General features: G+C 46.0%; 1 protein-coding gene across 3 annotated transcripts in view; it reads right to left on the reverse strand.

Moving 5' to 3' along the window:
* Positions 1 to 18,331, reverse strand: part of SIPA1 (signal-induced proliferation-associated 1) — an 84,564-nt gene extending 66,233 nt beyond the window's left edge. For 2 of the 3 annotated variants that reach the window (XM_070766037.1, XM_070766035.1), the window contains exons 1-2: positions 18,244 to 18,331; positions 184 to 1,386 (exon numbers count right to left, since the gene is read on the reverse strand). In XM_070766037.1, the coding sequence (XP_070622138.1) occupies positions 184 to 1,096 (913 nt within the window). In that variant the 5' untranslated portion in view covers positions 1,097 to 1,386; positions 18,244 to 18,331. Of the gene's footprint in view, positions 1 to 183; positions 1,387 to 18,243 lie in introns of those variants that run through there. The other variant, XM_070766036.1, reaches the window with a different exon arrangement.
* Positions 18,332 to 20,686: the final 2,355 nt, after the last annotated feature.

The raw sequence follows: 20,686 nt of genomic DNA on the forward strand, positions 1-20,686 counted from the left end.
ACTATCTATTGTTTTTTACCATTGTTGTGAGCCGCCCCGAGTCTACGGAGAGGGGCAGGATATAAATCCAATAAATCTAATCCAATCTAATCTAATTTTATGGGAAATAGTGGTTCATTGAACATTTTCCCCTCTGCTCTCCTCCCCACCCCCCTCACATTCCCCCTGCCGCCCCTCGTTCACCTTTGCCGTAAAAATGCTTCCGGTAGTAACAGGCTCCAAGATCAGCATACTCGATGGCGTGCATAACTCGGCTGCTCCTCTGTCCGTAACTTTCACGGGGTTCTTCCAGAACCGAAACGGCCATGTTTGGACAGTGGAAGCCCGCGGGCAATCCTCGGTGTTGGCCTAGTCCCCGTTCGACCTCTCCTCCGGCTTCTACCCGAAAGGCGGAACAGCTGAGCACCAGCGTGCCCCCTTCCTCCTCCTCGGCCCCGTCCTCCAAAATCGGCATCACGTCCGCCGTACGGCACTGCGAAGCCGCCGAAGCCCCCGTGGTGACGTTGCCCTGCCTGGCGGCTTCCCGGGCCCCCTCGCCGGGCTCAAAGAGGATACTCTGGACGTCGTAATGGGCCAAGTGGCGGCCCCACACCGGCGTGGCCACCTCCGATGCGGGAAGCGATACGCTGGTCTCTGCCGGCGGGGCGCCACTCCCGTCCGATTCCCAGACATCTGAGGATGCCAGTCCCAGCAGGAGCAGGGGATCACGGAAACGGCGTGCGGTGGGGCTGCCCACCCGCGACTCTTCGTGGCTGTGTGCCCGGGCTCGAGGGGGCGCCATGTTCTTCGAGGGCATGCTGGGACTGCTGCTATTTCGCTGGAACCCCGTCGCGGACGCAGCGGCCAGCGACAACGGCGAGCCAGGAGCGCCTGCAGAGGTTGTCATCTCCCCTTCGCTCAGGGTCACATCGCTGTTGCTGCGGTGCATGAGGCTGCCACGTTGCGGCGACCTCAGCGGCGGGCCGCAGTGTCCCACGAGCGGGCCCTCGCACGCCTGGGGCTTCGGGGCCCGGAAATTGTCAAAAGAGAAGGAGGTGAGCGGGGGACGGTTCGAGTGGCGTCGCATCTTGCGAACGAAGAGATCGTCCGACTGCATCGCCCCTGGACGGCGTGCGCTCAGGACTCCGTATCCCGCCCTTGTCTCTGATTGGAGGGGAGGCCCCGCTGCCTCTCCGGCTCGCCAGCCAATCGAGGGCTCCCGAGACAGCCAGCGGTGGTCAAGTAGACAGAGAAAGGCAGTGAGCTCCCCATGAAGAGACGCTTGCCAACCGTTTGGGAAAAGAGCAATTGCCGGCACCCCCCTTCCACTCGGCCGTTGGGGGTCAGCATCCTGCAGCAATGGTGGACGCGAAGGGGCAGCGTTCCGGCGTCATCTTGGAAGTGTTTCTTGGACAAGAAAAAGAGACAATGAGGCGTTAAAAAGTAAATTGCGGGCAACCCACAAACATCGCATCACGGCGAAGCACATTATTAAACAATATTTAACATTATTAACAACATAGATAATCTTTTTTTTCTTTGCCTCATATAGGCATTATGACCACAATTGAGCCCAAAACTTCTGTCGCTAAGTGAGATGGGCGTTAAGTGAGTCTGTCCCATTTTACGGCCTTTCATGCCACAGTTGTTAAGCAAAGTACTGCAGTGTAATAACCTGGTCGTTATTTGGACCAAATTCTGGTCACGTGACAAGAGGGAATCCTGCAGGTGAAAACCGTCATAAGTGACCTTTTCCCATTGCTGGACTTTTCCCCCCTGCAAAATCTCCCCTACGCGGCCTGAGATAGCTCTGAATTTACCTCTGGTACTTTCACATACACAACAGAATAGAATCACAGAGTTGGAAGGGAACTTGGAGGTCTTCTAGTCCAACCCTCGGCTCAAGCAGCAGATCCTATAGCACGAGAGCCAATGCCGCCAGCCGTTAGGCCGTTCGATCCTGACTGGCTCAAGGTTGACTCAGCCTTCCGTCCTTCCGAGGTGGGTCAAATGAGGACCCAGAGTGTTGAGGGCAAGAGGCTGAGTCTGCAAACCGTTTAGAGAGGGCTAGAAAGTGGTATATAAGTCCAAGTGCTATTGGCATTGCCCTTCCTTCCTTCTTTCCCTCCTTCCCTCTTTCCTTCCTTCCTGTCTTCCTTCCTTCCTAGGTGGGTAAAATGAGGCCCAGATTGTTGGGGGCAAGAGGCTGACTCTGTAAACTGCTTAGAGAGGGCTGTAATGCACTGTGAAGCAGTATATAAGTGCTATTCCTTCCTTCCTTCCTTCCTTCCTTCCTTCCTTCCTCCGTCCCTCCCTCCCTCCATCCCTTCCTTCTGGTTGACTCAGCCTTCCATCCTTCCAAGGTGGATAAAATGAGGACCCAAATTGTTAGGGGCAATTTTCTCATTCTGTAAACTTAGAGAGGGCTATGAAGCCCCCTGAAGCAGCATAGAAGTGTCCCCCACAGCCCGTTTTTGCTCCCAGGAGGCTTCAGAGAGGCCTGCTAGGCCCAAAGCAGTGCCCGCCCTGTGTTTGTGGGAGCCTGAGGGCATCGCACACCCATGTGTGGGAGGAATGTGTGGGGGTGTCACACACATGCTACAGTATGGCACCCCACAGCCCGTTTTTGCTCCCAGGAGACTTCAGGGAGGCCTGCTAGGCCCAAAACGGAGCATGATGGGGGGGGGGGGGGTCGCACCTAGATGCACAGTGTATGTGTGGGCAGGAGGCTGCAGGGAGGCCTACTAGGCCCAAAACATATAGAATAGAATAGAATAGAATTTTTATTGGCCAAGTGTGATTGGACACACAAGGAATTTGTCTTGGTGCATATGCTCTCAGCGTACATAAAATAAAATATACATTTGTCAAGAATCATGTGGTACAACACTTAATGATTGTCATAGGGGTCAAATAAGCAACGAAGAAGCAATATTAACAAAAATCTTAGGATATAAGCAACAAGTTACAGTCATACAGTCAACATGGGAGGAAATGGGTGATAAGAATGATGAGAAAAACTAGTAGAATAGAATAGGGATGTGTTTTTAATTATTGGATTTGTACTATATTGTTTATTGTTTATTGTGAGCCGCCCCAAGTCTTTGGAGAGGGGCGGCATACAAATCTAATAAATAATAATAATAATGATGATGATGATGATGATGATGCACTTTTGGCCCACGATGAGAATAAAGGTTAATTATTACCACCCCATAAGGCGCTATTAACACTTCCTCCCACTCTTCTAACGGTTTCCCATAATTAGCGGCGGCTGAGTCAAGGCTAGGCTGGCGGGTGGAAAGACGAGGCCGGCCGAATGCGAGAGAAGAAAAAAGGAAGACAGGTTTGGAAACCGCGAGAGAGTCACACTGCGTCGAGCGATTCGAGGCGGCCTCTGAGCAAGCCACCCCAGGGCAACGACGTCTCGCTCTCCTCCTTCTCCATGGAGGAAGTGCAAAAAAAAAACCCCTGACTTGTGTAAAGAATCGAAGGGGGGAAAAGGCTTGTGATGCAACCTCAAAAGCCAGAGGGCCCTGCGAGGGCTTTGCCGTGACCCAGAAAATAGAAATTAGCCCGAGGAGGTGGAAGTCGGCTTTCAAAAAAAGGGGTGGGTGGGAGTACCCCCCTCCCCAAAGTTGGTTGCAAGGAAAAACCAACGGGGACGAAGTTACGTCCTTCTCTGGTTTCCATGAAGGTGGCTGGTGGTGGGGTCCCTTTGCAACACGGGTGGAAACGTGTCCAGAAATAAAATAGAAAGGAAAAAATGACTCGATTGGATTCTATTGGGGGGAAAAAGACACCTAGGCAACATTTAGTATTTACTACCATTAGAAGAATTTTTCAACCCTGGGGAAATTATGGTGTGGACTTCAACTCCCAGAATTCTGGGAGTGGAAGTCCACCCATCTTAAAGCAAGCTGACTGGGGGATTCTGGGAACTGAAGGAAAGAAAGAAAAGGAAGGAAGGAAAGAAGAAAGGAAGGAAAATAGAAGAAAGGCAAAGGAGGGAGAGAAGGAAGGAAGGAAGGAAGGAAGGAAGGAAGGGAAATAGAAGAAAGGCAAAGGAGGGAGGGGGAGAGAGAAGGAAGGAAGGAAAATAGAAGAAAGGCAAAGGAGGGAGAGAGAGAAGGAAGGAAGGAAGGAAAATAGAAGAAAAGCAAAGGAGGGAGGGAGAGAAGAAAGGAAGGAAGAAAGGAAGGGAAATAGAAGAAAGGCAAAGGAGAGAGAGAAGGAAGGAAGAAAGGAAGGAAAATAGAAGAAAGGCAAAGGAGGGAGGGAGAGAAGAAAGGAAGGAAGAAAGGAAGGGAAATAGAAGAAAGGCAAAGGAGAGAGAGAAGGAAGGAAGGAAGGAAGGAAGGGAAATAGAAGAAAGGCAAAGGAGGGAGGGGGAGAGAGAAGGAAGGAAGGAAGGGAAATAGAAGAAAGGCAAAGGAGAGAGAGAAGGAAGGAAGAAAGGAAGGGAAATAGAAGAAAGGCAAAGGAGGGAGAGAAGAAAGGAAGGAAGAAAGGAAGGGAAATAGAAGAAAGGCAAAGGAGAGAGAGAAGGAAGGAAGGAAGGAAGGAAGGAAGGGAAATAGAAGAAAGGCAAAGGAGGGAGGGGGAGAGAGAAGGAAGGAAGGAAGGGAAATAGAAGAAAGGCAAAGGAGAGAGAGAAGGAAGGAAGAAAGGAAGGGAAATAGAAGAAAGGCAAAGGAGAGAGAGAAGGAAGGAAGAAAGGAAGGGAAATAGAAGAAAGGCAAAGGAGGGAGGGAGAGAAGAAAGGAAGGAAGGAAGGAAAATAGAAGAAAGGCAAAGGAGGGAGAGAGAGAAGGAAGGAAGGAAGGAAAATAGAAGAAAAGCAAAGGAGGGAGGGAGAGAAGGAAGGAAGGAAGGGAAATAGAAGAAAGGCAAAGGAGGGAGAGAAGGAAGGAAGGAAGGAAGGGAAATAGAAGAAAGGCAAAGGAGGGAGGGGGAGAGAGAAGGAAGGAAGGAAGGGAAATAGAAGAAAGGCAAAGGAGGGAGAGAAGGAAGGAAGGAAGGAAGGGAAATAGAAGAAAGGCAAAGGAGGGAGGGAGAGAAGAAAGGAAGGAAGAAAGGAAGGAAAATAGAAGAAAGGCAAAGGAGAGAGAGAAGGAAGGAAGAAAGGAAGGGAAATAGAAGAAAGGCAAAGGAGGGAGGGAGAGAAGAAAGGAAGGAAGAAAGGAAGGAAAATAGAAGAAAGGCAAAGGAGAGAGAGAAGGAAGGAAGGAAGGAAAATAGAAGAAAGGCAAAGGAGGGAGGGGGAGAGAGAAGGAAGGAAGGAAGGGAAATAGAAGAAAGGCAAAGGAGGGAGAGAAGGAAGGAAGGAAGGAAGGGAAATAGAAGAAAGGCAAAGGAGGGAGGGAGAGAAGAAAGGAAGGAAGAAAGGAAGGAAAATAGAAGAAAGGCAAAGGAGAGAGAGAAGGAAGGAAGAAAGGAAGGGAAATAGAAGAAAGGCAAAGGAGGGAGGGAGAGAAGAAAGGAAGGAAGAAAGGAAGGAAAATAGAAGAAAGGCAAAGGAGGGAGGGGGAGAGAGAAGGAAGGAAGGAAGGGAAATAGAAGAAAGGCAAAGGAGGGAGAGAAGGAAGGAAGGAAGGAAGGGAAATAGAAGGCAAAGGAGGGAGGGAGAGAAGAAAGGAAGGAAGAAAGGAAGGAAAATAGAAGAAAGGCAAAGGAGAGAGAGAAGGAAGGAAGAAAGGAAGGGAAATAGAAGAAAGGCAAAGGAGGGAGGGAGAGAAGAAAGGAAGGAAGAAAGGAAGGAAAATAGAAGAAAGGCAAAGGAGGGAGGGAGAGAAGGAAGGAAGGAAGGAAAATAGAAGAAAAGCAAAGGAGGGAGGGAGAGAAGGAAGGAAGGAAGGAAGGGAAATAGAAGAAAGGCAAAGGAGGGAGGGGGAGAGAGAAGGAAGGAAGGAAGGGAAATAGAAGAAAGGCAAAGGAGGGAGGGGGAGAGAGAAGGAAGGAAGGAAGGGAAATAGAAGAAAGGCAAAGGAGGGAGGGGGAGAGAGAAGGAAGGAAGGAAGGGAAATAGAAGAAAGGCAAAGGAGAGAGAGAAGGAAGGAAGAAAGGAAGGAAAATAGAAGAAAGGCAAAGGAGGGAGGGAGAGAAGAAAGGAAGGAAGAAAGGAAGGAAAATAGAAGAAAGGCAAAGGAGGGAGGGAGAGAAGAAAGGAAGGAAGAAAGGAAGGAAAATAGAAGAAAGGCAAAGGAGAGAGAGAAGGAAGGAAGAAAGGAAGGGAAATAGAAGAAAGGCAAAGGAGGGAGGGAGAGAAGAAAGGAAGGAAGAAAGGAAGGAAAATAGAAGAAAGGCAAAGGAGGGAGGGAGAGAAGAAAGGAAGGAAGAAAGGAAGGAAAATAGAAGAAAGGCAAAGGAGGGAGGGAGAGAAGAAAGGAAGGAAGAAAGGAAGGAAAATAGAAGAAAGGCAAAGGAGGGAGGGAGAGAAGGAAGGAAGAAAGGAAGGAAAATAGAAGAAAGGCAAAGGAGGGAGAGAAGGAAGGAAGGAAGGAAGGGAAATAGAAGAAAGGCAAAGGAGGGAGGGAGAGAAGAAAGGAAGGAAGAAAGGAAGGAAAATAGAAGAAAGGCAAAGGAGGGAGAGAAGGAAGGAAGGAAGGAAGGGAAATAGAAGAAAGGCAAAGGAGGGAGGGGGAGAGAGAAGGAAGGAAGGGAAATAGAAGAAAGGCAAAGGAGAGAGAGAAGGAAGGAAGAAAGGAAGGGAAATAGAAGAAAGGCAAAGAAGGGAGGGAGAGAAGAAAGGAAGGAAGAAAGGAAGGAAAATAGAAGAAAGGCAAAGGAGGGAGGGAGAGAAGAAAGGAAGGAAGAAAGGAAGGAAAATAGAAGAAAGGCAAAGGAGGGAGGGAGAGAAGAAAGGAAGGAAGGAAGGAAAATAGAAGAAAGGCAAAGGAGGGAGAGAAGGAAGAAAGGAAGGGAAATAGAAGAAAGGCAAAGAAGGGAGGGAGAGAAGAAAGGAAGGAAGAAAGGAAGGAAAATAGAAGAAAGGCAAAGGAGGGAGGGAGAGAAGGAAGGAAGGAAGAAAGGAAGGAAAATAGAAGAAAGGCAAAGGAGGGAGAGAAGGAAGGAAGGAAGAAAGGAAGGGAAATAGAAGAAAGGCAAAGAAGGGAGGGAGAGAAGAAAGGAAGGAAGAAAGGAAGGAAAATAGAAGAAAGGCAAAGGAGGGAGGGAGAGAAGAAAGGAAGGAAGAAAGGAAGGAAAATAGAAGAAAGGCAAAGGAGGGAGGGAGAGAAGAAAGGAAGGAAGAAAGGAAGGAAAATAGAAGAAAGGCAAAGGAGGGAGGGAGAGAAGAAAGGAAGGAAGAAAGGAAGGAAAATAGAAGAAAGGCAAAGGAGGGAGGGAGAGAAGAAAGGAAGGAAGGAAGGAAGGGAAATAGAAGAAAGGCAAAGGAGGGAGAGAGAGAAGGAAGGAAGGAAAATAGAAGAAAGGCAAAGGAGGGAGGGAGAGAAGGAAGGAAGGGAAATAGAAGAAAGGCAAAGGAGGGAGGGAGAGAAGGAAGGAAGGAAGGAAGGAAGGAGAAGGGAAAGAGGGAAAGTAGAAGAAAGACAAAGGAGAGAGACAGGGAGGGAAGGAAGGAAGGAAGAAAAATAGAAGGCAAAGGAGGGATGGAGAGAGAGAAGGAGGGAGGGAGGAATGGAAGGAAGGAAGGACGGAAGGAAAGAAGAAGGGAAAGAGGGAAGATAGAAGAAAGCCAAAGGAGAGTGGGAGAGAGAGAAGGAAGGAAGGGTCATTTGCTGTGATAGGCAGGAATTACAGGAAATGACCTTGGGAGAGGAAGCATGGCTATTGAAAGAGAAAAGGAACTTGACCAGAGCAAAAGGAAGATGGTGGGCACACACATTTAGACACAATAAATATTCTTTTTTTCAGTCTGTGTGTTTGCGTTTGTGCAGAGAAGAGATTCGAGCTGTGCTTTTCCTATCAAACCCTCGACAGGGCCATCTTCCCCTTCCTTCCCACCCACCCCCAATTTGTCCAGGGATCTCCCCTAGGCTTGAGCCCTCTCCCCCCCACCCTCTGCAAAACACAGGGGGGTCAGGGGAGAGAAATTTAAGCCCTCGGTTCCAAAAACTGGCCTAGCTGGTGGTTGACGTACAAGGCCGCTTCCTGTTTTGCAGAGGAAATGCAAGAGAAGCGGAAGTCCGTGGCCCCCCCCCGGAGCCCTCGCCCCCACCGTCCTTGAGCCGCGGTGTTTCTTCCTCTTCCCCGACCCTTCCCCCCCCCACTCCGAGACAAAAGCCGAAAACACGTAACATCCTGAGGAAAATGCTCGCTCGGTCGCAACACCCACACCGAGAGGAGCCGGGTTGCGTTCTCGACACCACCGCACGCTTCCCACGAGCAAAAGGCCACCCCACTCCATTTCTCGGGGAGATACCTCACTCCGTTCATTCACACACACACACCACCAAAAAACCACCCCGGGGTCTTTTTTTTCAAAGACCCCCCCATGCATAAGCAAGGCGTTGTGGAAAAAAGCGAAGGCCGGAGTGGATTTCTAGCTGCGATGAATGGGGGTCTTTCTCCTTTTGAAGGTGAAGGTCAAGGGGGACGAGTGCCATTCGGGCTACGTCAGGCTCCGGCCGGCTGGCAAGGCAGACAGGGTGGCATTGAAAAGCAAGCAGGGGATGAGGCCGAACTATATGGGGCTAGTCCTCAGGCGTACAACCGCAAAGTAAACTCCTTGATCCACAGCTGAGCTTAGAAGACCATCTCTCGACTGTGGGCGAGGGGGCGTTTGCTCGGGTACACCTTGTGCACCAGTTGAGGCCCTATCTGGACACTTCTCACAGTCACTCGCGCCCTTATCACCTCGGGGTTCGACTACTGCAATGCTCTCTACATGGGGCTGCCTTTGAAGAGGGTTCGGAGACTGCAAATCGTGCAAAAGGCAGCCGCGCGAGCTATTGTGGGTCTCCCAAGATTTGCCCACATTTCAACATCTGCACTAGTTGCCAATTGGTCTCCGGGCCCAATTCAAAGTGCTGGTTATGGCCTACAAAGCCCTACATGGCTTAGCACCAGATTACCTTTCGGACCGTCTTCTGCCGCGTGAATCCCAGCAGTCGGTTAGGTCCCACGGAGTCGGCCTTCTCCAGGTCCCGTCAACCAGACAATGCCGCCTGGCGGGGCCTAGGCGAAGAGCCTTCCCTGTGGTGGCCCCAGCCCTCTGGAACAAACTCCCTCTGAAGATACGTACCGCCCCCTCCCTCCTGGTCTTTTGTAAAGCTCTGAAGACCTAGATTTGTATGCCGCCCCTCTCCGTAGCAATGATAAAAACAATATGTATATGACAAATCTAATAGTTGGAATCTAAAATAACTATAATACATTTTAAAAAGTCTAAAAAACAAGAAAACCCAATATATAAAAACATAGATACACTCATCATACACAGAAAACTACATAGGCAGGGGGAGATGTTTCAGTTCCCCCACGCTTGACAGCAGAGGTGGGTTTTAAGGAGTTTACGAAAGGCAAGGAGGGTGGGGGCAATCCTAATCTCTGGAGGGAGCTGATTCCAGAGGGTCGGAGCCACCACAGAGAAGGCTCTTCCCCTGGGTCCTGCCAAACGACATACGTACTGCCCCTCCCTCCTGGTCTTTTGTAAAGCTCTGAAGACCTACCTCTGCTGGCGGCCATAGGGGCCATGAGCAACTTTAGCCAATGTTGTGAATGATTGAATTGAATGACTGGGAATGACTGTATATGGGGTTTTTAGGATTTTTATTAATGATTATTAAATGTGAATGCCCCAACACTGGAAGTTTTTAAGCAGATGTTGGATAACCATCTGTCTGAAATAGTGTAGGGTTTCCTGCCTAAGCAGGGGGGTTGGACTAGAAGACCTCCAAGGTCCCATGCTGTTGTTGCTGCTGCTGTTATTATTATTATTATTATTATTATTATTATTAAGCCTCATTTTCCAAACAACAATATAATAAAAAAATGGTTTGCATTGGCTTTTCCTAGGAAAATATTCTCCACTTGTCAGCTGGATATCTCTTGGTGGTCTTCCATCCAAACTCTCTTCCTGGTTGCATCTCCCCTATCTCATATTTTGAGAAATATATATTAACCCCTGCTTACTACTCCCTTTTTAAAAAAAGACAAGGTAAACCTTGGGCTTCTGAAGCAGTTGAGCCTGGTGTACCCATTTACAACCTGGATTCTCAAGATACTAAACCAGGTTAAAAAAATAAAATAATCTTGCATTTATTCAACAAGCTAAGCTTGGGTAGAAAAGGTTAAGTTGTCCTGCTGGGCCAATAGATTTACAGGCATTTGTTTAGCCTAAGTGACAACAGCCCTGAAACAGGTGATTTATGACCAGTCCTTATGTCCACCGATACAGCATCCCTACAATCACACAATCAAATTTCAGGGCACTTGGCAACCATAATTTAATTTACAAGGATTGCAGAGTTATGTGATTGGCAATCACAACCTTCCAAAAAGTCATTGGGAGGTTTATTATATCTGCGAGACCGCCTTCTGCCGCACGAATTCCAGTGGCCGGTTAGGTCCCACAGAGTTGGCCTTCTCCGGGTCCCGTCAACTAAACAATGTCGTTTGGCGGGACCCAGGAGAAGAGCCTTCTCTGTGGTGGCCCCGACCCTCTGGAACCAGCTCCCCCCGGAGATCAGAACTGCCCCCACCCTCTTTGCCTTTCGTAAAGTTCTTAAGACCCATCTCTGCCATCAGGCATGGGGGAACTGAGACATCTCCCCTGGGCCCTGTACAGTTTATACATGGTATGTTTGTGTGTGTGTTTGCTTTTAATAATGGGTTTTTTAGTGTTTTTTAGTGTTCTCTCCTTTTCTTCCCTTTTTGTGTCTCAATGGCAGCCAGATCTATTCCCACAACTGGAGTCAGCATCCCTGGGAATATTGAAGCCCAGGGAGATAGTGTAATATTGATCCCAACATCTTCTAAGCCAGTTTGCACAATATAATATCTCCAGGACCGCCTTCTGCCACACGAATCCCAGCGGCCAGTTAGGTCCCAGAGAGTTGGCCTTCTCCGGGTCCTGTCGCTTAAACAATGTCGGCTGGTGGGACCCAGGGGAAGAGCCTTCTCTGTGGTGGCTCCGACCCTCTGGAACCAGCTCTCCCCAGAGATTAGGATTGCCCCCACCCTCCTTGCCTTTCGTAAACTCCTTAAAACCCACCTCTGCCGTCCGGCATGGGTGAACTGAGACATCTCCCCCTTGCCCATGTAGTTTTTGTCTATATGACTGTATGTATGTTTTTATATATTGGGGCTTTTTAGACTTTTTAATGTAAAATTGTTATTTTCAGATTTTAAATATTAGATTTGTTACCATGTATTGTTTTTTTTATCACTGTTGTGAGCCGCCCGGAGACTACGGAGAGGGGTGGCATACAAATCTAATAAATAATAAACCTAATAAATAATAATTGTTGTTGCTGTTATATTATTATTATTATTATTATTATTATTATTATTATGACTCAGTACACAACATCTTAAATCCAATTAACTCATTAAAAGAACTAAACCCCCGCCCAAAAACCCCCATAAAAAAAAAATCATTCCATTCACTTCACATTCTCTCAATACATTCATTGGCCAGGGAACAAAGATCTAATGGCTGCTGGCCTGGTGGCATAAACGAGTCTTCAGACAAGGCAAGGAGGCTGGGGGCCATACAAATCTCCAGGGGAAGCTGATTCCAGAGGGCCGGGGCCGCCACAGAGAAGGCCCTTCCCCTAGGCCCCGCCAAACGACATTGTCTAGATGACAGGACCTAGAAAAGGCCGACTCTGTGGGATCTAACCAGTCGCTGGGATTCATGCGGCAGAAAGCGGTCTCGGAGGTAATCTGGTCCCATGCCACGTAGGGCTTTATGGGTCATATAACCAAAACTTTGAATTGTGTCCGGAAACCAACTGGCAGCCAATGCTGGTTTGCTTAACGACTGCTTCATTCATTTAACGACTGTGGTGGATTCGCTCGATAAACGTGGCGAGAAGGACCGTAAACTTAGCTGTAACTTGCTTAATAAGTACCCCTGCTTAGCAATGGAAATTTTGATCCCAACAGTGAGGGCACCCCACACTTCTTTAAACTACTGTGCAAATCTAGGAAATGGGATCGTCCAATAACCAGGTTAAGCGGTTGTGTGAATGCAGGAGATAATTCTCTTCCATCTACTTGCAATTCATAATTTTTAAAAAACCTATTTGCAAATCCTTTTTTTGGAGCACGCAATGCCATTTCGCATGTCCTTCGCCCAGGAGGCGGGCCACCCGTGAACCCCCAAATATCGCGAAGGGACTCCAACTCCCATCGTCTGTCGACACGTGCCCTGCTGGCAGAAAGAGGACCTCAATACCTGGACGCTTACGTCCCCCTCACCTTCGCCAACCTGCTTCGCATAACCATGAGACTAGCCGAGGCAACGTTTGAAGGCTAAACCAGGCAGCGCAGGTTTAACCAGCATTCGACTAGCCAGGATCTGAGAAATGAGAGGTTGGAGGGTCTCACGTTGCAGCAGGAGAGACAGTCAAAAAATTTTAACAATAACAATAGTTGGAAAGGACCTTGGAGGTCATCTAGTCCAACCCCCTTGCTCAAGCAAGAAATAAATCAGTGACGGCAATTTTCTTTTTGATCAGTTGCCAAAAATTCATTTACGAACTTCCAGTAGGCCCGTTGGATCTGTTTTTTGCCATCCACAGGCTCTGGACCCTTTCCTGAAGCCCGGGGAGGGTGAAAACGGCCTTCCCCTGCTTTCCAGACGCCCCAAAATCAGCTGGAACTGATATAGAGCAATACCATAAGTTTGCCATCATGGCCCTGTAATCATTTCACCCACAACTGCTGGTTGCAAGCAGTTCCGCTGGTTAAATTGTTCTGACTGTCAGGAAATTTCTCTTTTCATTCCAGGTTGAATTTCTTCCTGGATTTATAAAGTACAAATTTACGACAGCCCATTTTAGCGACTGTTCAAAGTTACAACAGCATGAAAACAGTGACTTAGGAACTGGTTTTTGTATTTTGGACTGTTGTGGTCCCCTGGTCGAAAATTCATAGCCCAACTGACTCATATTTACGACAAAATTTACTTCCGTACCAGGAATGTTGGGCTCAACCATCCATTTATTGCACTTTGCAATAGCTTTTTAAAATTAAACTATTATTAGATTTGGAAGGGACCCTGTAGGTCATCTAGTCCCACCCCTGCTCTACCATTTCGGACAAACCGCAATCCAATCTCTCAAGTGTTGGAGCTCTCACAACCTCTGCAGGCAACTCCTGTTCCACTGGTTGATCGCTCTCACCGTCAGAAAGTTCCTCCTTATTTTGAGGTCAGACTGGCTGGGGATGGTGGGAGTTGAAGTCCCGCATCAGAGTCCCAGATTAGGGGAAGTTCATACAGAAAGGTGGATGGGATTCAATACACCTGCTTTCCACCACCACCACCCCATGCTAACAGCGGCATTAAAAATCCAAAAATCAAAGCAAGTTGCAAAAAAGGCAGAATTTCTAGAAGGAAGAACCCTTGCTTGGCATTCGAGTGAGCCTGGGTTCAAATCTCAATGATAAAAGGATATTTCAACCAATATATTTCGACCTGGTTTCAGGCCGTTTTCTGCACTGCAGGATAGCCAAAAGTCCAGAATGCAGCATGGCAGGGTTTATTTAACAATCTAACCTGGATTAAACCACGATCAGGGTCTGCAGCTTACCTTGAACCTGATCAAAACACAAGTTTGACACTAAGCGTGTAACCAAAGAAACCCAAGTTCAAATTCTGACATTTAAAGTAAATATTTATTTTTTTATATTTTAGAAACATAGAAACGTAGAAGATTGACAGCAGAAAAAGACCTCATGGTCCATCTAGTCTACTCTTATACTATTTCCTGTATTTTTTTTTGTATTTTTTTTTTCTGATTTATAAGCCACACAACTCCTTCCGGATTCTGGGTGGCAAACGATAATTAAGAAATATTTAAGAAATATTAAGTGGACAGATCTAAAATCTGTACTGATTTTTAACACCAACCATGTTTGTGCCAATCATCTCATTTGCATGAATTAGCTGCAGTGTTTAATCTGGCTTTTCATTCCCTCAACACTGTCAGACTTTCTACTAAATCTGCACTTCTATTCTACTAGTTTTTCTCATCATTCCTATCACCCACTTCCTCCCATGTTGGCTGTATGACTCTAACTTGTTGCGTATATCCTAAGATTTTTATTAATATTGCTTCTTCATTGCTTATTTGACCCCTATGACAATCATTAAGTGTTGTACCACATGCTTCTTGACAAATGTATATTTTATTTTATGTACGTTGAGAGCATATGCACCAAGACAAATTCCTTGTGTGTCCAATCACACTTGACCAATAAAATTCTATTCTATTCTATTCATTCAGAACCATAAGGACTAGAACCTTTGCTTTTTTTAGACCCTAAAATCTTATTTATTGTTCGTTTATTTATTTTTTGATTGGGTTTGTTTTGTTTTGTTTTTTCTCACAAATAAAGCTTTGCTTTTTTCCCCCTCAAACCGTTTTTTTGGATGCAAATAACTCAAAACTATTGGTTATTTTGATAGTGGGTTGTGGAGTCCGTTTGATATTTTGAATTGAATTCGGGATATTTTGGAGGATGCTTGGCTTTTTCTGACTTTTAAAGGGGAGAGAGTGTTGAATAGAAGGTAAAAAGGTAGCTGAATTTTGCTCGATTTTGGGTCTGGGGAAGATCTCCTTCCTTGTGAAAAAAAATCCAGATTTCAAGGTTGCAAAAAAAGCAGCAGAACCAATTCCTGCCAGAATGGGTTTAATTTAGCTCCGCTGTTGCCACCTAATTGGGGATGTTGCTTTCCAACGATCCTCCAAAATTAATTGTTTTTCAGCCTTGGCTGTATGAAAGACGGGTGGACTTCAATTCCCAGAATTCCCCAGCCAACAATACACACACAAACACACACCCATGTGCAAAGTCACAAGTGTGTCATTTTGCACGTCCTCTGTGCAGGAGGCAGGAGACCCATAAGCACCCCCCACACCCACCCACAAATACTGTATAAATGGACTCCAACTCCCATCGTCTGGGAGGCTTGGGGATTCTGGGCGTCGAAGTCCCATTCCGTGTAACATTTTTTCACGCCTGAATTGCAACTGATGCTGATTTTGACTGGATAGCTCATTGGGTTTACTATGGTTTTACTGTTCTTTATTAACTAATATTTGACTTTTGTTATATTGTACATATTCTTTACCATTGCGTCAGCCGCCCTGAATGCCATCGGGATCTGGCGGCATAGAAATCAAATTAAAATGAAAAAATAGTGCAGTCAGGCGGTAGGGAAAGCAAGTAGAATGCTTGGCTGCATAGCTAGAGGTATAACAAGCAGGAAGAGGGAGATTGTGATCCTGCTGTATAGAAGCTGGTGAATAATACTGTGTCGAGTTCTGGAGACCTCACCTACAAAATGATATTGATAAAATTGAACGGGTCCAAAGACAGGCTACAAAAACGGTGGAAGGTCTTAAGCATAAAACGTATCAGGAAAGACTTCATGAACTCCATCTGTATAGTCTGGAGGACGGAAGGGAAAGGGGGGACATGATCGAAACATTTAAATATGTGAAAGGGTTAAATAAGGTTCAGGAGGGAAGTGTTTTTAATAGGAAAGTGAACAGAAGAATAAGGGGACACAATCTGAAGTTAGTTGGGGGAAAGATCAGAAGCAACATGAGAAAATATTATTTGACTGAAAGAGTTGTAGATGCATGGAACAAACTTCCAGCAGACGTGGTTGGTAAATCCACAGGGACTGAATTTAAACATGCCTGGGATAAACACAGATCCATCCTAAGATAAAATACAGGAAATAGTATAAGGGCAGACTAGATGAACCAGGAGGTCTTTTTCTGCCGTCAGTCTTCTATGTTTCTCCGAGTCCTCGGAGAGGGGCGGCATACAAATCTAATAAATTATTATTATTATTATTATTATTATTATTATTATTATCATCATCATTATTATTATTCTGTTTCTATTAAATTAAATTAAATTCCTTTTTTCTTCATTCCCCCAAGGTCAAAAAAACACTCCCAGGGCGCAAAATAACACATCTGGATAGAGAAACCGAACACAACAGGACGACACAAAGCTGCACACAAGACAAATCCAGCTGTCACGGCCACCTCCCCTCCCTTTCAAGGGGGGCGGGATGTACCACCGCAGAGCTGCAACCCGTTCCATCTTCGGGGACTGAGCTCCCCGTTGCAGCCAAGCGCCCGCTAACTAGGGTTATATATATATATATATTTCCAGGCGCCGCTGGTAGGAGAAGCCTTTGTATCCAAAGCGGCTCCCTCATCCAGATGCCCCGCAGATGTGCTGGCCTTGAACCACTCTTCGCTCATCTCCAGCCAAGCTGACCCATGGATGGGAAGCTGAATCTGTCCCCGAGGCCAAGGACGGGCTTGTCTTCCTTCCTTCCTTCCTCCCATCTATCCATCCACCCACCTCGCCCTCTCCCAAGGGAGGGAGGGAGAAAACCATGCCTTCTTTGCTCAACATCTGGATCCCATTCAGGGCCTGACCCTTTCACAGGTGGAGGGAAAAAGCTCTCCCAGAAACTAAGCTTGCAGGGTCAGTGTGCCAAATTAGATTAGGAGAATATAGGAATGAATAGAAGAGAATATAAGAATAGAATAAAATAACTGAATGAATAAAAATGAATGACAGAATAGAATGTACAGAAAATAAAATATAAAAGACGGAGAATAGAATAAAATATCAATCCAAAATAGAATAAAGTGGAATGGAATGGAATAGAGTAACAGAATGAATAACAATGAATAATAATAGAAGGTACAGGAAGTAAAATATAAAATATGGAGAAATATCAATCTAAAATATAGAATAGAATAGAATGGAATAGAATAACCGAATGAATAAAAATGAATGACAGAATAGAATGTGTAGAAAATAGAATGTACAGAAAATAGAATATAAAATATGGAGAATAGAATAAAATATCCATCCAAGATAGAATAGCATCAAATGGAATGGAATAACAGAATGAATAACAAGGAATAATAGAATTGAATGTTTAGAAAGTAGAATATAAAATATGGAGAATGGAATATCAATCTAAAATATAGAATAGAATAACCGAATGAATAAAAATGAATGACAGAATAAATGTATGGAAAATAGAATACAGAAAGTAGAATATAAAATATGGAGACTACAATAAAATATCCATCCAAGATAAAATAGGATAAAATGGAATGGAGCAACAAAATGAATAACAGTGAAATTCTATTCACTGTTATTCATTTTGTTGCTCCATTCCATTCCATTTTATAGAAAGTAGAATATAAAATATGGAGAATAAAATATCAATCCAAAATATAGAATAGAAATTTAAAAAGGGTTGGGGGGGGGCTTCTTCCTCCCCACCACCCCAAAAAAGGGAGCGGACCTCCTTTATTCCTGAAGGAAATCCCTTCTTTCCCAAAGAAAAGGCCCACGGGGAAGCGCAAGAGCTGTGCAAATCCCTGCACTCTGCACATGCTCTCGGCTCCCCAAGCTTGATGGGAGCGAAAGCATTTAAAATGATGATGATGATGATGATGATGATGATGATGATGATGATGATAATAATAATAATAATAATAATAATCTTTACGTTTTTAAATTTTGCACACAATAGGAGCGGAGAAAAAGACGCGGGGTTCCCTGGAGGGGGGGGGACGCGCGCGCGCGCGGTGCCTGCAAAAGAAAGCGAAAGCGCGCGTCCTCCGCTTTGCAAACTGGGCGCGCGCGCGCGCGCGCGGGGGGCCGGATACGCTCGCGCACCGACGGTCCCGGGCGAGCGAGCAAGCAAGCAAAGCAAAGCAACGGCTGGCTGTCACGTTGCAAGCCAAGCGGCCATATGGTGGGGAGGAAAGCGGGGCATGGAAGCAAACGCACGCGCGCGCGCCCTCTCCAATCCCCGGGAGCCGCCGGTGCGCTCGCGCCCGCTGCACCGCGGCTTGCAACGGATGCACGTCTGAATGGGAGCCGCTCCATATTTTATTTATTCATTTATTTGCACCCTCCCCCCTTCAAACCCCCCCCCCGCTTTTTTTCTTTTTTGCAAAACGTCCCCTTCCCCTTTCTCCCCCCCTCCCGTCCGAGTGTTCGAATCTGGGTGCCTCCTCCCCACGACCCCATCCCCGAGGCACGTGTAAGATGCGTGTCTTCCGAAGCCTTGCTTACCTCTTGGCTGGAGCGGGGCGCTGCCTTGCCTCGCCCGCCTTCCTGCCGCTGCCGCTGCTGCTTCTTCCCCCCGCGTGGGCTCTCTCCGTCTCGGCTCCCTGCGGCCCCGCCCTCGCCTTCCTCCTCCGATCGGGGGCGGGGAGACCCGGGAGGAAGCGAGGGGGGGGGGCGCCGTGCGGCGTCAGCAGCAGCCACCGCTGGAGAGGACGCCGAGGACATCTGGGTTTCCTGATGGGGGGGGGAGAGCAGAGGAAGGAAGAGCTGCAGACGAAGCAGGGCTCCTGAACATGTGCAGAGCGCCTGGTGGGAAGCACGCACGCACACAAACCCCCAGCGCTCTTTGTGCAATGGGGCTTCCTTTGCAAAACGTAAAAAAGACCTCATGGTCCATCTAGTCTGCCCTTATACTATTTCCTGTATTTTATCTTAGGATGGATCTATGTTTCTCCCAGGCATGTTTAAATTCAGTGACTGTGGGTTTACCAACCACGTCTGCTGGAAGTTTGTTCCAAGCATCTACTAACTCAAATAATATTTTCTCACGTTGCTTCTGATCTTTCTCCCAACTAACCTCAGATTGTGTTCACTTTCCTATTAAAAACACTTCCCTCCGGAACCTGATTTAACCCTTTAACCTATTTAAATATTTCGATCATGTCCCCCCTTTCCCTTCTGTCCTCCAGACTGTACAGATGGAGTTCATGAAGTCTTTCCTGATCAGTTTTTTAAAATAATAATAATAATAATAATTATTATTATTATTATTATTATTATTATTATTATTATATTTGTATGCCGCCCCTCTCCGTAGACTCAGGGCGGCTTAAGACCTTTCACCATTTTTGTAGCCCGTCTTTGGACCTGTTTTATTTAATCAATCTCTTTTTGTAGGTGAGGTCTCCAGAACTGAGCACAGTATTCCAAATGTGGTCTCACAAATGCGCTCTATACAGCAGGATCACAATCTCCCTCTTCCTGCTTGTTATACCTCTAGCTATGCAGCCAAGCCTTGTACTTGCTTTCCCTACCGCCTGACCACACTGTTCACCCATTTTGAGACTGTCAGAAATCACTACCCCTAAATCCTTCTCTTCTGAAGTTTTTGCTAGCACAGAACTGCCAATACAATACTCAGATTGAGGATTCCTTTTGCCCAAGTGCCTTATTTTACATTTGGAAACATTAAAATGCAGTTTCCATTGCTTTGACCACTTATCTAGTAAAGCTAAATCATTTGCCATATTACAGATGCCTCCAGGAATATTGCACACTTTAGAGTCATCAGCAAATAGGCAAAACTTTTTTGGTCAGGTACACAGAACCGGTAGATAAAATTGATTTTTCCCCTCCCCCCCCTTTCTGGGCTCTGGATATGTTTTTCCTATCATAGTAAATGAATGTGTATAATTTTAGAAGAGCTATGGATGTGTGAGCATAAATACACATATAGTTTATGTGGTAGATAATGTACACCACTCAAAAAAAATAAAAGGAATACTTAAACAAGACAATATAACTCCAAGTAAATCAAACTTCTGTGAAATCAAACTATCCACTTAGGAAGCAGCACTGATTGACAATTAATTTCACCTGCTGTTGTGCACATTCAACTTTGTACAGAACAACTATTCAATTGGAATATTTATTCATTCAGATCTAGGATAGATTCTTTGAGTGTTCCCTTTTATTTTTTGATAAATAAAAGAAGATAGATAAGGTAACCTTTATTGTCACTATTGACGTTGGCCCACATTAAAAATGAAATTGTGTTGCTCTCTCAAAATGTATCCATCCATCCATCCTTCTACCATTATCTATCTATCCAATCATCCATCAATCAATCACCTATCATCTATCAACACAGTGATTTTCAACCTTTTTTGAGCTGCGGCATATTTTTTACATATACAAAATTATGGGGCACATTGAGCGGGGGGGGGGAGTGGGGGGGGCTAAAAAAAGTTTGGACAAAAAAATTATCTCTCTCTTCCTCCCTTTCACTCTATTTCTCTCTCTCTTTCTCTCCCTTCCTTCCCCTCTCTGTCCATCCCTCTTTCTTTCTTCCTTCCTTTCTCTCTTTTTTGCTCTCTTTCTATCTCTCACTCCTTCCCTGCCTCTCTTTCTCTCTCTGGCTTTCTTTCTCTCTCTTGTTTTCATTCACTTTCCCTCTTGCTTTCTTTCTCTCTCTCTTTCTCTCTCTTGCTTTCTTTCTCTTTCTCTCTTGCTTTCTTTCTCTCTCTCTTTCTCTCTCTCTTGCTTTCTTTCTCTCTCTCTCTTGCTTTCTTTCTCTCTCTCTCTTGCTTTCTTTCTCTCTCTCTCTTTCTCTCTCTTGCTGAGCTTCGCGGCACACCTGACCATGTCTCGCGGCACACTAGTGTGCCACGGCACACTGGTTGAAAAACACTGTATCAACACACAGAAAAAATAAAGGGAACACTTAAAC

Source organism: Erythrolamprus reginae, chromosome 13, assembly GCF_031021105.1.
Source record: "Erythrolamprus reginae isolate rEryReg1 chromosome 13, rEryReg1.hap1, whole genome shotgun sequence".
Classification (NCBI taxonomy): Eukaryota; Metazoa; Chordata; class Lepidosauria; order Squamata; family Dipsadidae; genus Erythrolamprus; species Erythrolamprus reginae.